Source organism: Eubalaena glacialis, chromosome 17 (assembly GCF_028564815.1).
Source record: "Eubalaena glacialis isolate mEubGla1 chromosome 17, mEubGla1.1.hap2.+ XY, whole genome shotgun sequence".
Classification (NCBI taxonomy): Eukaryota; Metazoa; Chordata; class Mammalia; order Artiodactyla; family Balaenidae; genus Eubalaena; species Eubalaena glacialis.
The window spans coordinates 9,637,654-9,654,491 of record NC_083732.1 but is presented as its reverse complement, the minus strand read 5'-3'; the positions used below and the strand labels follow the sequence as shown (position 1 = coordinate 9,654,491).

The 16,838-nt window shown below is 39.2% G+C and overlaps 1 protein-coding gene across 1 annotated transcript in view; it reads right to left on the bottom strand.

The window, feature by feature from the left end:
- Positions 1-16,838, bottom strand: part of NKAIN3 (sodium/potassium transporting ATPase interacting 3) — a 534,829-nt gene that overhangs the window by 236,678 nt on the left and 281,313 nt on the right. The window contains exon 3 of the mRNA XM_061171937.1: positions 10,345-10,425. Within this exon, the coding sequence (XP_061027920.1) occupies positions 10,345-10,425 (81 nt within the window). The remainder of the gene's footprint in view (positions 1-10,344; positions 10,426-16,838) is intronic.

Genomic DNA, 16,838 nt, shown 5'->3' with positions numbered 1-16,838 from the left:
TTCAGCTGCATATTTCAAGCCCCCCCCCCCCGAAGAGTGCCCCCCCCCAATATGAAAGAAATCTGCGTGGGCAACACAGGGCTGATACAAAAGCTCCACAGAGTTAGGGTCCCAGGCTCCTTTTTTCTTTTTACTCAATTATTCTCATGGTTGACATCCTCATGGTTGACATGGTTGACATCTCAACCTTGGCATCCTTAAGGTTACCTCATAGTCCCAAATGGTTGGCACCACTGTGGTAGCAGAATAGTGGTCCCCAAAGATGTTCACGTCCTAACCCTCAGAACCTGTGAATACGGTACCCTGCATGGCAAAGGGACTTTATAGAGGTGATTAAAGTGAAGGACCTTGATATGCTGAGATAAGCCTATGTTATGCAGGTGGGTCCAATCTAATCACCGGAGTCCTTAAAAGTGGAGAACGTTTCCTGGCTGCAGAAAATCAGAGAGATGGCAGCATAAGAAGGTTTGGGCTGCCATCTCTGGCTTTGAAGACAGGGAGGAATGTGGGCAGCCTCTAGAAGCTGGAAAATGAAAGAAAACAGATTCTCCCCCAGAGCCTCCAGAAAGGAACACGGCCCTGCTGACACCTTGATTTTATTTTAATGTATTTTAATTTTTCCCAGTTATATTGAGCTATAATTGACATACACTATTGTATATGTATATATAGCAAAGTGATTACCACGGTAAGTTTCATTAACATCCATCCCTTCACACAGTTACAAATTTTTTTGTGATTAGAAATTTTAAGATCTATTCTGCTAGCAACTTCCAAATATACAACACAATATTGTTAACTATAGTCACCATGACGTACATTACATCCCCAGGACTTATTCATCTTATAATTGGAAGTTTGTACCTCCTGACCACCTTCATCCATGTTTCCAACCCCTCACGCCCTGCCTCTGGAATCCACTAATGTGTTCTCTCTATCTGTGAGTTTGTTTTTTTAGATTCCACATGTAAGTGGTATTACTCAGTATTAGTCTTTCTCTGTCTTACTTATTTCACTTAGCATATGCCCTCAAGGACCATCCATGTCCCCTCAAATGGCAGGATTTCCTTTTTCTTCGTGGCTGAGTGATATTCCTATAAAATACCACTTTTTCTTTAACCATTCATCTGATGATGGACACTTAGGTTGTTTCCATGTCTTGGCTATTGCAAATAATGCTGCAATGAACATGGGGGTGCAGATATCTTTTCAAGAAAGTGATTTAATTTCCTTTGGGTAAATACCCAGAAGTGGAATTGCTAGCTCATATGGTAGTTCTATTTTTAATTTTTTGAGGACCCTCCATACACTTTTCCATAGTGGCTGTCTCACACCTTGATTTTAGACCATTGAGACTCATGTCTGATTTCTGATCTATAGAAGAAGGGTAAGATTTGTATTCTTTTAAATGTAAGATTTGTATTCTACAAGTGACTACGTTTGGGCCTGCTTCTAAACTGAATTAGCTTTTAAGTAGCCTTTTCAGAAGCCTTCACAATTCTTCTGCTTATATCTTAATGGCCAGAACTTAGATGATCACACCTGTTCATATAAAGGCAAAGGAAATAGTTTTTTAGCACTTGCACCTCAAACAGGTAGATTTTCCCTGACTCTTGACCAGAAAGAGGGGGAATAGATAATGGAAGATAACTAGAAATTTCTGCCATCATTTGTTTAATGAAAGAGTGATTAGATGGATGTAGTTGAACACCTACAAAATTAGGAAAGTGATATGATTTTCATAGAAAGTTATATTTCCCATTTGTAAATTAATTTAGCAAATGGATAGTCTTCCTTTTCTTTTAAGTTAGCTAAATTTCATTTAATTTTGTCCCTCCCCATCTAATTTTAATCTTAGAAATATATGTTTTTAAAGTTCCCATGTTTTTAGGTAATTAAGAACTACCAATATTCAGATTCCATAAGTAAGTTCTCAGAGACCTTGAACCATACCAGCTTCTGCAAGAATAAAGTAGAATTACTTTTTTAATGTCTTCATTTGTTTTCTCAGCTTCATTTCTTATCTGACTGTGAAATATTCCATCTAGTTTCTGAAGTAGGCTGAGAGTTCCCAGGAAAAAGCCACATTTTTAAGGAGTCTAGACCGCTGGATGCTTCGATGTGCTGATTTTAACAGGCAAGCACACTGACAATTCTAATAAACACAACTGAATATTGTTGCTGTACTTCTCCTGTTATTCCCAAGTCAGAAAACAGGCAAAGGGGGATCAATGCTGAGGGCTTCCAAGGGGTGGCGGAGGGCTCCTCCCGAATCCTGGACACTCAGATACTTCCTGTGTCCCTCTCCCCTTTAATTCCGTCACCCTGGGCTTCTGTTCGGTGGTCTGTGCTGGGACCAGCCCGTTCGGCCTCATCTTCTGGGCAGTCTTTGCTCCAGGCACTTTTCCTCCGTTTTCCTCTCTGTCGGCCCTCAAACAGGACATGCATGGGGGTCTGGAATGGCTCCTGTTTCCGGCCTCTCTAACCTGGGCAGGTCCATGCTTGGCCGCCACGCCAGTCAGCCCGGCTGGTGGGCAGACATGACTTGTAAGGAGCTTCACACCAAACGGCATCTCCTTACAAGGACTTCTAAGTTGTCATTCCATCAGCACCTCCCTGCGTCAAGAGAAAGCAAAACACATCTCCATTCCCGCTTCTCATCCTTGACACTAAACTTCTGGCCGATCATTTTCAGTTTTCACATCATTCCCGGCAACTCTGACTGATTTCATCATCATTCGGTTCCCCCTGAATTCTCAAGCTTATCCTTTCTGAGCCAGAGATCCAGAACTCTTGTGCTGGGGCAGCCAGTGGTCCAGCGCTGGGGTTCCAGCAGCTGCTGTAACCAGCCACATCACAGACTGGATGCACAGATACTTTTAGGGCCATCTATGTTCAAGGCTCTAACCCAGATCAGTCTGAAGCCTCAGGCCCATAATTCCTCATGCCATCACAGCCACCCACTGGCTCAAAGAGAAACTTTCTCTGGGCAAAGAGAACTTTTGAGGTATGATTATTGTTATCTGTGATTTCCCTCCTCCCACTCTCACAGACTACATAGGATAATTTGATACAAAGCATTCAAATGACTTGCGTTTGCCTCTCTCTGAGAGTAGTTGTTGAGTAACTGTTATCCTAGGCTCCTCTGTTCCTGCAGGACCCTCCAGCTTAATATTCATCAGTTATAATTTGACTATGTGGTGCTATTTTATTTTATAAGGCTACGCAGTGGTATATGCTGTTATTCTGGTTTAAAAAGGTAAATAAATGCAACTAAATGTGTTTATCTGTCTCTATAATTTTATGAACCATTGCAAATGTCACCTGAAATTCTTCACCGGGATTGTATTCTTAATTGATGTCTCACAACAAAGAGATTGTGTCTTCAGAACAAACTAATTAACATCACAAGAAAATCCGAAATCTTAACGGCATTTACTCACGTTCTATTCGTACTACATATTGTTCTAAAATGATCTTATGTTCAACTGACTGCATCAAAAATTTTGCAGTAGCATCTTTAAATTGCCTTAAAAACACAGCAAAGCATTTGGATATAAGCTATAAAGTGTGGTTTCTCTGCATATTCCAAAATTTAAAAAAAATAATGCCTGCATGGAAATTTAGCAGCCAAGTTCCATGCAGAATGGCTTAATGTTATATAAACACTGGCTTAACGAACTTACATCTCTTGGAATAATTATAGATTTATTAAAAATATTGTTTTATTGAACTTAGTGGAAGAATTAGCCAATTTGGAGATTGTCACATCAGCAGCAGCTGTTACGAGTGGCTGGAAAAGACTAAGGCTGGCATGAGGTCAAGGATCTCTGCAAACTCCACCATCAGCTCAAGGTTGGCTATAGAAGTTGACTACGTCCTGTCTTTTCTCCCTGAGGAGTGGAGTCAAGAGAAGGGAGGAGAGAGAGGTATGTAAAGGCTGTAAGCATGGTCAGCTTTGGTGAGAGGAGAACAGGTTTGAATCAGACAGGAGACTAATTTTTAATGACCAAACTTGTACACAGAATCTGTTACCCAGTGTGATCATGAATGGGAATAGGGTTGGAGATGAAATAGTTTGGAGACAGCTTATTCAAAGAAATAAAACCATTTCATGATTATAATCCACTGAGTTGAGACAATAACCCAGTTATTCAATTATATACATATATATATTGTTATTCAATTACATTTGCAGTGGCTTTGTTCAATGACTCTCATTCTGCAGCAATAAATAGAGTTACTGTTGATCGAATAATACAACCGTCTGCTCTTTTGAAAACACTATTTGAACCTCTACAGAAGGACATAAGATTATCACACAAACTTGCGATTAAAAACTCCAAACACCACCCAGGCCGCAGCAATTACTTAGTTCATTGTGGTTTCTGTATGTCACTGGACTATAACGTAGCAACAAATTGGATTTTTTTAGCAAAGGTTTTCAAAATGTTTGTATTTGATGAAATCTATGAACATATAATACTGAGTTTAAACGTGCTTATAATTTTCTTTACTGTGGAGAAGACGCTACAGGGCAAACAATTATCTTACCATACAAAGAACACTGAAGATGCTATTTTCAGAAGTTATGTTCACTCAGACCAAAGCCAAGGGGAAAAGTATAGTTTAAGTCGTTTGGAATAAGGAATGCATAACTATATTTACACAGCTTTGCTACTTTTTTTTTTTAAATAAAAGAACATAATTGCATCACTTAGGTAAAGGACTGTGTAGGAAACAATAAACATTTGCAAGCTTTTGGGTCTCATTTCGATTTAATGCCCAGAAGCAGATTGTGATGGTTCTTCCTTTATAAATCTTTAATAACTGGATAGATGTCCACCATCACCTCCAACCTCCCATTCCCCCAGTCAATATTACAGACAGAAACATTCTTTCAGGATAGCAGGATAAATATATACTAATATATTAGTTCAAAACATAAAATATTTTGTTATTCCAGTGAACTGAAAGTTTAAGCATTTTTCCAAAGATTCTCATTGATACAGATATGCTATTTACCTTATGATACAGTAAAAAGGATATCATTCTTGTAGTTTCAAAAGTAGGCATAGTTTTGCTGGGTTTCTTGGAGGCTACTCCTATATCATTTGCTGATACATTATTCTCAAATACAGACATTTTGTATCCTAGCTTCAGCCCTCCATAAACATCACATTTCAAGGTTCTTTCTAAAAAATGTCTGAGGAAAATATCATCAAAAGGAAAGGATAAATGCAAGTTTAATACTCATTGCTAGATTCAGCAAGTTGTATTTACGTAAAGAAAGAAATGCACTATGCATCACTTATTTAGTTTGAAACTGCCCACAGAAAAAGAATTCTCTGAAACATAAAAATATTTAGAATGTTTATTAAGAATAATGGATGGATTGCAAGCAGCTGAAGGGGATTGGGAGTTCTGTTTCCTATGCAATAACTTCTACACGGAACTCTGAATTGCCTAAACGTTTCCTACTTGAAAGTGCCTGCCCAAAGTCAAAGTTAGTGGAAGAATCCAACCTTGAAGGAAAATGAATCTTGATCAAGAAAGAGATTTTTCCTAGTAAGTACAGAGGAACAACTCAGGCTAGATAACAAGAATGAGCCTTGAAAAAGAAGAATGATCTCATTGACCCTGCCAGACTGCTCAGGTGAAATATTCAACTGAAGAGTCTCACAAGAGAAGAGAACCCTTGCGAGTGAATGGTGACGATTTAAGTCAAAAGAGGATAAGAAAGTGCTATTATTGCCATTTGGGGAAATGGCTTAAATTTCTTTCTTTTTTTTTCACATCTTTATTGGAGTATAGTTGCTTTACAATGTTGTTAGTTTCTGCTATACAACAAAGTGAATCAGCTGTATGTATACATATATCCCCATATCCCCTCCCTCTTGAGCCTCTCTCCCATCCTCCCTATTCCACCCCTCTAAGTCGTCACAAAGCATCGAGCTGATCTCCCTGTGCTATGCGGCTGCTTCCCACTAGCTATCTATTTGACATTTGGTAGTGTGTATATGTCCATGCCACTCTCTCACTTTGTCCCAGCTTACCCTTCCCCCTCCCCGTGTCCTCAAGTCCTTTCTCTATGTCTGCATCTTTATTCCTCTCCTGCCCCTAGGTTCTTCAGAACCTTTTTTTTTTTTAGATTCCATATATATGTGTTAGCATACGGTATTTGTTTTTCTCTTTCTGACTTACTTCACTCTGTATGACAGACTCTAGGTCCATCCACCTCACTACAAATAACTCAATTTCATTTCTTTTTATGGCTGAGAAATATTCCATTGTATATATGTGCCACATCTTCTTTATCCATTCATCTGTCGATGGGCACTTAGGTTGCTTCCATGTCCTGGCTATTGTAAATAGTGCTGCAATGAACATTGGGGTGCGTGTATCCTTTTGAATTATGGTTTTCTCAGGGTATATGCCCAGTAGTGGGATTGCTGGGTCGTACGGTAGTTCTATTTTTAGTTTTTTAAGGAACCTCCATACTGTTCTCCATAGTGGCTGTATCAATTAAATTTCTTTAAGAATCAAAATACCCACAAATCAGGTACTATGAAAAAAGTGCAGTCATTAAGACATGATATAGAGAAACGAATATAGGTAGTTTCCCTTTTGTGCGAAGGCAACGTGAACGCCAGTACAGAGGAGAAGTCAGGAAGGGTTAGTCCATTTCCCTCCTAGGCTTCCTGCCTAAGTTTTAGAAAACCCCTGATCAAAGCTCATGATTAATGTAAGTCTACAGAGAATTTCTATACATGCTCTGTTTATGTCTAAATTATGCTCAGGCACCGTCACACACAGTCAGAATTCTAGGAAAATGTGACACACTGAAAATTCTCTAGGATCAGTAATGTGTAAGTTCCATACATCTCTCAGGAAAAGTCAATTAGAAGAAATATTAGCGTAAAGTTTCTACAATTTGGAGTAATCAAAAAGATGCCATAAGGCATCAGCTTAATTTTGGGGGGATTAAAAACAAGTACAACTTGAGTTCTCAACATAACTTGTCTTTCAGTATCTTTAAATGTAGCAAATGGGTTGGGTTTTCATATTTACATTCTGAATGGATTCCTAGGAAGAAAAAAATGGTTTCAAGTCTTGGGACTTCCAAAGAAGCAGCAATAACTTATTAATTGTACCCTTGGTGATCTTAAAGTACAGCATGAAAAACAGTCTTAGTGCCTCCAAAGATGCATAAAGTCCTTCCAAGGGGAGCAGGAGGGACAGCAGGAGAATGTAGCTGCAGAAGCATTTCAAAAACGCTATTTACATGTTGAAGGAAAGGGTTTAATTAATCGTGTTACAGTTGTGAAGTTAATATGCAGATCTGAGGTCCTATCACAAGGGACTGTTACATACTTTTTAAACAAGTCACTCAGTCCCACATTTTCTTCCCTTTTACAGCTCTTGCATAGTAATAAACATACGTCCCACAGGTTTGCAGAATGAGGACCATGACATCTGTTAATTTCTCAATAATAATAAAGATGATGATGTTGATCCGCAATTATAAAAACCACTTTTTACTGAAACCTCACAATATGCCAAGATCCTTTCTAAGTTCTTTGTATGAATCATCTTACTTAATTCTTTCAAGAATCCAATAAAACTAGTGCTGTGGTCTTCCTCACTTTGCAGAAAAGGAAACTGAGGCTCCAGTAGATTATGAAAGTGCAGGCACTTTTGGTCACCTACCCACAGTCATCCTCAACCTCAACATACATGCACACATTCCCACTTCCTTCAAGTTCTGGAAGGTCTGGAGAGAATCAGGACCTTCAAGACCACAGTGACAAAAGTATGATGCCAAGCTGATGGGCAGATAACAGCAAAGGGGAAAATCTGAAGGTTGTGATCAAGAGTCCCCATAATAGGCCAGACGTACGATTGCTCATGGCCGGGTGAGTACACTATTAGTTAACGAGAATGGCTCAGTAGTGCCTGTCATTGGAATAACACCCGAATCCATAGAGATGTTGCGGAAATTAATCTGAATCCGGTCTTTTGAGAAAGATTCACCATTTTAGAATGGACCTTTTGGGCAAAAATCAAAGTAGAGGGAGGCTTCTATTAATCTATCCAAGTGGGTAATTCCAAGAAATGGCTTCATGAACTAGCAGGAGATAGAGGGCTCTAGAAAGTTAGTATATAAACTAGCACACGTGGACAAGGAATACCTTATGAAATGGGGTACAACATGGAAAAAATGGCAGAGGTGCTTGGGTTTATCAAGGGTCCTTAACTCTGCTCTAGTTTTCAGAATAGATTCCCTACAGGCTGGAATTGAGGCTTACCTGTGGCTAGCCAGGGAGAGGTTTCCAGCCTTTGAAACAGTAAATAGAGACCAACAGAAAATCTTTAGGATGCTCCTTTTGGAGTCATCTATCCTATTTATGATCTAGAATACTTGGTTGACTGCTTAATGGCATTTGAACGGGTAATAAAATGACCACTATACCCATTTTTTTTAACCTTGAACCCAAAGAAACGAGGAAAAAAAAATCCTTGACATGCACATTGATATTAGAAAAGCAGTTACAAGAAACAGTTCACAAAGGTCACCTTGAGCTGTGGAGGGAAATCAGCCTTTGGGGAACAAATCCATGCTACTATTATTATAGTTTTTAAAAATTAAAAAAAATCATATCACAGGATTATTTTGCAGCTTACCTGAGTTACCATATTTGGTAACAATGCGAAACACCAAACAAACACTGATTACTATCTTTATTGGTGAAGCTGGTCCTGTTTTTATATTTCACAGAGACTTTCGCGATTCAGTGCTTTGCCTAAGGGCCCATAGTTTATAAGCACTAAAGACAAGATTTGAATACAAGACTTATGATTTGAAATTCAGTCCTCTTTCAACACACTATGATGCCAATTCCATGGAACAAATTTCCTCTGGTCTAATTTATTCCAAACCAATTAATAGAGAAAGAGATAAAAGATGATTTCCACCCAGTGAAATAAAAGTATGACTTAAAATGACCAATCAAATCATGAGTTACAAAATGCTATGGGTTGAAAAATGCTATGCTTAACTTATTATCCATAACTATTTTATTCATAAAATTGCATTTTAAAATTACTTTATAATCTGCATGTTACAGATAATCACTGGGCACTGATTTAAGTACTTTCTTCTGTCTTAGAAATTAGGTAGAGGTAAAGGTAGATGTTGGTGCATTTGTATGTAACTCAGAAATGTCATTTCTGGTTCCTGAATACATTTGCCAATGTGAGAAAATGATGACAAGTTCTAATTATAAAGTTATTATAGTGTAGAACAAAGAGTAACCACCTCTGGAGGTTCTGGAGAAAACCCTTCAGGGATATTTGCTGCTTGGCTAAATCAAAAATTCTTTGTTAGCGTATGGACTTCAGTGGAGCCTAACAATTCTAAAAGTCTCTGTGTTGGTCAAGGCAAATTTTCTAAGATCTAAACCACAAATGCTACTTAAAGAAAATTTGAGACTACCATACAACAATAGAATGTTTGCACAAATATAGTTGATAACAAGAAATCTAAAAGATAGATTACAGCTTTCTTATTCTTTTTGTAATTATACTGTTAGGTTTCTTCTCTACGATTTCAAGTGGGAACTGTGTTGGTTTATGAGAAAAATGCTTAAGAAACATAACTAGAAACTTAACCCAAGATGCTCTTCCATTTGGATGGTAATCAAAAGATGATTCTGCAAGAGTCATAATGAAAATTATGTGCTTTGTTGACATGAGTTCTAGACAGACAGAAATAATATTTGTATCATGTTGCATCAAGACAATTCTTTTCTGATCAGGATTTCACAATAGGAATCACTGCACTGATGTATTTAGTTGTCAGTAAACGTATGATCCATTTACTATAATGAGGATTTCCTTCTCTGACAAACTTTACTTTTCCATAATTAATATTCAAGCAAAGATAGCAATTTGCTATTCATGTCTGTTACATTTACATCTTAGTCAATCCCTTTTCCCATTTTAAACACAAGAATGTTCAAAGCCATTTTTCACTTAACATATGGGGCTGTGGTCACTGGGACATTAGGCCTTTTTAAACTGGACATGAGGATACACTGGTAGCTGAGTTCCACGACAGCTTAACAAACTAAATCATAAGGCCATTGTTTCAGAGTTTCATTGTATTAACATGTTCCCAAGGTTATTCTTTCTAATGGTATCCAAACTCTTTTTTGATTAGTATCCCATTTGTAATGTTGCTTAGATTACTATATATACTTAGTATTCCATTTGTAATGTTACTTAGATTATTTATTAGTGTATTCTTTTTAAAAGTGTACTTTAAAAGCATGATGGACTTACCTTAGAGAGCCCACCTACTTCCAAATAGAAGCAGATAATGAACACATTCCAGGTGACCCAGAGGGCAGTCCATACTGTATACTGGAAAGAAAGGGTGGGGGGAAGAAAGAGAAGAAAAATGTGGAGATGAAAGGCATGCATACTAAATAAATCGATAATAAAAATGTCAATAAGTGTGTCTTCTGGGAAGAAACAGGGCACACTCAAAAAGGAATGCTCCTTATGCGGTCCCCTAAGATCTCTAGAAATTAAAAATCCAATAGTTTCTACTGCTTTAAGTAGATGCCAATAAAACTAGATTTATTTTTACAGTGCTTTGCTGGCTTGCAGATGCAAGTTAAATCCAAGCACTGATTTGATTTGTTTTCTGACTACCAGCTTTTCCAAGGGACACAATTATGCAAATTTTCTGGGCTCTATCTAGCTAGCTAGCTAGCTAGCTAGCTATCTTTTAGTTATAATAATAAGTCATCAAGGGTTTAGGAATGTTAGTCAAAACCCTTCACTTCCATGTCCCTGAATGAGGATCATGTTTGAAAATGGATGTATGGAGTAAAATTAACAACCTTTCAACTGTTGGACTATTTTATTGAGTGGAGTGTATGCCCCTAATATAATTATAGACTATAATATGATTATGTAAAATATTTTTTAAAAGCATACAAGCTCTAATTATGGTAGGATTAATAAGTAAATCCTATTTATTAATAAGTAGGATTAAGAGTGAGCAAATAAGCAACATATTTCCATAATGGGAAAATACCTTCCAATCACAACCAAAAAACTCTAAACATGCCAGCCTCACTGATTAATTGGTTTTATTAATGTATTATGTATTAGGAAATGCCTTCCTCAAGAGTATTAGTCAGACTGTATTAAGGTAGCCTTAGATCAAGACTCATCAACAGAGAGGTCTTAGGGCTCTATTCATCCAGTCACTTTCTTAGGCAGACAAAGACACTGAGGTCTGGAAAACTGACATATAGGACAGCTTGGATGACTCAGGATGGAACTTACCATGGCAACACAATAAGCAGATCAGATACAATGGTTTGCTCTTTCATTTTATTGAACTGCAAACATCTATGAATCCGTAACATCTTAAACAGGCATACTAACTAAATTATTGCTTTCTATTGTTAAAGTAAGATAAATGTTGAAATAACTTATTAGCTATTGTTAAATTAAGATAAATATTGAAATAATTTATTAGCTTCTTCTATGCTCTGCCAAATAATAGACTTATGAATTTTAAACACTGTAGAAAATAGCCATGATCTTATTACAAACCTTATCAGAAGCTTTTAATCTTTTTCTAAAATTCAATTTACATTTTGTATCTTTGTCATTTACAATTTTTTAAAAGAATAATACATTTATAATAATGAGTTAAGGCTCCAAAATCACTGGAAATTTAGAGGAGTTGGAAAATAAGTTACAAAGTTAACATAAGTTCAAATATATATTTAGGCTTTTGGTCGTTGCCGATATTGTTGACCTGATACCTTCTGCTGGCAAAGTCTTCTAGTGTGAGTGGGTTTAGATGTTTCCTTAAAAGTGCACCAAATGCACTGAAATGCATTTTTCTGAACCACAAAATATTCCCATGAATATTGAAAATAGCTAATCTACATTCTCAATGTATACTTTTTTGCAAACTGATAAAGTCACAATAACCACAACACATTTCAAAGATGTTGCTAATCAGATGGCATCTGGTATCTGATATTTTTCATTCTAAATAAATATAATTATGGGTATACTTGAGAGACAGAGTAGTACAGACCACTAATTCAGGAGGAAAAAGCCAGTGATAAAGGTAAAGGGAAGGACATAAAATAAAGCAAGACTAAAGTAAGAAAATGAACTGAATTAACTGTAAAACCACATGATTCTTAATTATTAGAACTGCAAGCCTAAACCCATAAGTATTCTTTTAGAAAAGTAAATCAACTCATAGTTATAAAAAATACATAATAAAAAATTCTACTTAAAATCATAGCACAAACTTAGTGATTGAAGTGTATTCTGATCCCTCACAAGTTGTACTATTGACGTCACTTTCAAACGTCCAAAGACAAAATGACCAGGCTGAGTAGATTCCAACTGTCAGCTCCGAAATTCCTAACAAGAGTTACTCCGCTGCTTTCTACGTTCCTGGTACTGTGATAAGCACTTTACACAGATTAAGTCATTTCGCCATCACATTAATACCAAGGTAGAGAGGAAATCATCTGATCACCTAGTTAGTGTCAGAGTTGGGATAGGCACTCTGGCAGTTTGACTCCAGAGCTGGGGTGCTTGGGCATTACACGAGAGTCTTCATTTTAAGAGATCTTAGGAAAAGGACTACAGATTAATTTGCAAGTTAACACTTCCCCAAATTCTGCACTTTATCAAATAACCAATTCACCAGATTATCAGTTTACCAAAAATTCATTCATTCATATATATTCTATAACTGGTTATGTTTTTGAAATGATTTCTTTTGTATTTTGCTATTAATGTGTCGTGCATTATATAAATACGTAGTTTTTTTTAAAGCAATATTGTAAGTTTCTTTATTCTAATACACTGGTTTGTTGAGAACAAAGAATACCTGTATGGTTGAATTTTGGATTGTTATGAGATGGAAACCATATACCTCAATGTGCACCTGAGACTCAAGTCTGCACACAGAGGTAAGAGGAAAGGATTTCTAGCAACACAAATAACACATCCAAAGGAATTTTGCCTAGGCAGAAAGTATTAGAACCACATATGGTATAAGACACTGGCTATCCTCCCTCTCTTCTCTTTGATGTGGGTTAATTTATTTATAATGCAATTGAAACTAGAATTAAAAAAAGAGATAGGATGAGGCAAGATGGCGGAAGAGTAAGACGCGGAGATCGCCTTCCTTCCCACAGATACATGAGAAATACATCTACACGTGGAACTGCTCCTGCAGAACACCCACTGAACGCTGGCAGAAGATGTCAGACCTCCCAAAAGGCAAGAAACTCCCCACGTACCTGGGTAGGGCAAAAGAAAGAAGAAATAGCAGAGACAAAAGAATAGGGACGGGACCTGCACCAGTGGGAGGCAGCTGTGAAGGAGGAAAGGTTTCCACGCACTAGGAAGCCCCTTCGTGGGCGGAGACTGCGGGTGGCAGAGGGGGGAAGCTTCAGAGCCACGGAGGAGAGCGCAGCCACAGGGGTGCGGAGGGCAAAGCGGAGAAATTCCCGCACAGAGGAGCGGTGCCGACCAGCACTCACCAGCCCGAGAGGCTTGTCTGCTCAGCCGCCGGGGCGGGCGGGGGCTGGGAGCTGAGGCTCGGGCTTCGGTGCTAGCCGGGAGGGAGTCCGGGAAAAAGACTGCAGCTGCCGAAGAGGCAAGAGACTTTTTTCTTGCCTCTTTGTTTCGCGGCGCGCAAGGAGAGGGGATTCAGAGCGCCGCCTAAACGAGCTCCAGAGACGGGCGCGAGCCGCGGCTATCAGCGCGGATCCCACAGCAACAGGGGCGCAGAGGGAAAAACGGAGAGATTCCCGCACAGAGGCTCGGCGCCGAGCAGCACTCACCAGCCCGAGAGGCTTGTCTGCTCCCCCGCCGGGGCGGGCGGGGGCTGGGAGCTGAGGCGCGGGCTTCGGTCGGATCCCAGGGAGAGGACTGGGGTTGGCGGCGTGAACACAGCCTGAAGGGGCTGGCGCACCACAGCTAGCCGGGAGGGAGCCCGAGAGGAGGTCTGCAGCTGCCGAAGAGGCAGGAGACTTTTTCTTGCCTCTTTGTTTCGCGGCGTGCAAGGAGAGGGGATTCAGAGCGCCGCTTAAACGAACGCCAGAGACGGGCGCGAGCCGCGGTTATCAGCGCGGACCCCAGAGACGGGCATGAGACGCTAAGGCTGCTGCTGCCGCCACCAAAAAGCCTGTGTGTGAGCACAGGTTACTCTCCACACCGCCCCTCCCGGGAGCCAGTGCAGCCCGCCACCGCCAGGCTGCCGTAATCCGGGGACAACTTCCCCGGGAGAGCGCACGGCGCGCCTCAGGCTGCTGCAACGTCACGCTGGCTTCTGCCGCCGCAGGCTCGCCCCGCCTCCTCCGTACCGCTCCCTCCCCCCGGCCTGACTGAGCCAGAGCCCCCGAATCAGCTGCTCCTTTAACCCCGTTCTGTCTGGGCGGGGAACAGACGCCCTCAGGGGACCTACATGCAGAGGCGGGTCCAAATCCAAAGCTGAACCCCGGGAGCTGTGCGAACAAAGAAGAGAAAGGGAAATCTCTCCCAGCAGCCTCAGAAGCAGCGGATTAAAGCTCCACAAACAACTTGATGTGCCTGCATCTGTTGAATACCTGAATAGACAACGAATCATCCCAAATTTAGGAGGTGGACTTTGGGAGCAGGATATATTAACTTTTCCCCTTTTCCTTTTTTTGTGAGTGTATATGTGTATGCTTCTGGGTGAGATTTTGTCTGTATAGCTTTGCTCTCACCGTTAGTCCTAGGGTTAGGTCCGTCCGTTTTTGTTTTTGTTACTTAAAAAAAAATTTTTTTTCCCTAATAAATGTTTTCTTAATAATTTTTTCCTTATTTTCTATTTTTAAAAAATTAAAAAAAAATTTTTAAATAAGTTTTTTCATATATTTTATTTTAAAAAATTAAAAAAAAATTTTCTTAATAAATTTTTTTCTTAATAATTTTTTTCTTATTTTTTATTATAAAAAATTAATAAATCTATTTTTAAAAATTAAAAAAAATTTTTTTCTTAATAAATTTATTCTTAATAATTTTTTTCTTATTTTTTTCTTATAATAGCTTTATTTTATTTTATTTTATCCTCTTTCTTTCTTTCTTTCCATTTTTTCTCCCTTTTATTCTGAGCCGTGTGGATGAAAGGCTCTTGGTGCTCCAGCCAGGCATCAGGGCTGTGCCTCTGAGGTGGGAGAGCCAACTTCAGGACACTGGTCCACAAGAGACCTCCCAGCTCCACGTAATACCAAACGGCGAAAATCTCTCAGAGATCTCCATCTCAACATCAAGACCCAGCTTCACTCAACGACCAGCAAGCTACAGTGCTGGACTCCCTATGCCAAACAACTAGCAAGACAGGAACACAGCCCCATCCATTAACAGAGAGGCTGCCTAAAATCATAATAAGGCCACAGACACCCCAAAACACACCACCAGACGTGGACGTGCCCACCAGAAAGACAAGATCCAGCCTCATCCACCAGAACACAGGCACTAGTTCCCTCCACCAGGAAACCTACACAACCCACTGAACCAACCTTAGCCACTGGGGACAGATACCAAAAACAACGGGAACTACGAACCTGCAGCCTGTGAAAAGGAGACCCCAAACACAGTACGATAAGCAAAATGAGAAGACAGAAAAACACACAGCAGATGAAGGAGCAGGGTCAAAATACACCAGACTTAACAAATGAAGAGGAAATAGGTAGTCTACCTGAAAAAGAATTCAGAATAATGATAGTAAGGATGATCCAAAATCTTGGAAATAGAATAGACAAAATGCAAGAAACATTTAACAAGGACGTAGAAGAACTAAAGAGGAACCAAGCAATGATGAAAAGCACAATAAATGAAATTAAAAATACTCTAGATGGGATCAATAGCAGAATAACTGAGGCAGAAGAACGGATAAGTGACCTGGAAGATAAAATGGTGGAAATAACTACTGCAGACCAGAATAAAGAAAAAGAATGAAAAGAACTGAGGACAGTCTCAGAGACCTCTGGGACAACATTAAATGCACCAACATTCGAATTATAGGGGTCCCAGAAGAAGAAGAGAAAAAGAAAGGGACTGAGAAAATATTTGAAGAGATTATAGTTGAAAACTTCCCTAATATGGGAAAGGAAATAGTTAATCAAGTCCTGGAAGCACAGAGAGTCCCATACAGGATAAATCCAAGGAGAAACACACCAAGACACATATTAATCAAACTATCAAAAATTAAATATAAAGAAAACATATTAAAAGCAGCAAGGGAAAAACAACAGATAACACACAAGGGCATCCCCATAAGGTTAACAGCTGATCTTTCAGCAGAAACGCTGCAAGCCAGAAGGGAGTGGCAGGATATACTTAAAGTGATGAAGGAGAAAAACCTACAACCAAGATTACTCTACCCAGCAAGGATCTCATTCAGATTTGATGGAGAAATTAAAACCTTTACAGACAAGCGAAAGCTGAGAGAGTTCAGCACCACCAAACCAGCTTTACAAGAAATGCTAAAGGAACTTCTCTAGGCAAGAAACACAAGAGAAGGAAAACACCTACAATAACAAACCCAAAACATTTAAGAAAATGGGAATAGGAACATACATATTGCTAATTACCTTAAATGTAAATGGATTAAATGCTCCCACCAAAAGACACAGACTGGCTGAATGGATACAAAAACAAGACCCATATATATGCTGTCTACAAGAGACCCACTTCAGACCTAGAGACACATACAGACTGAAAGTGAGGGGATGGAAAAAGATATTCCATGC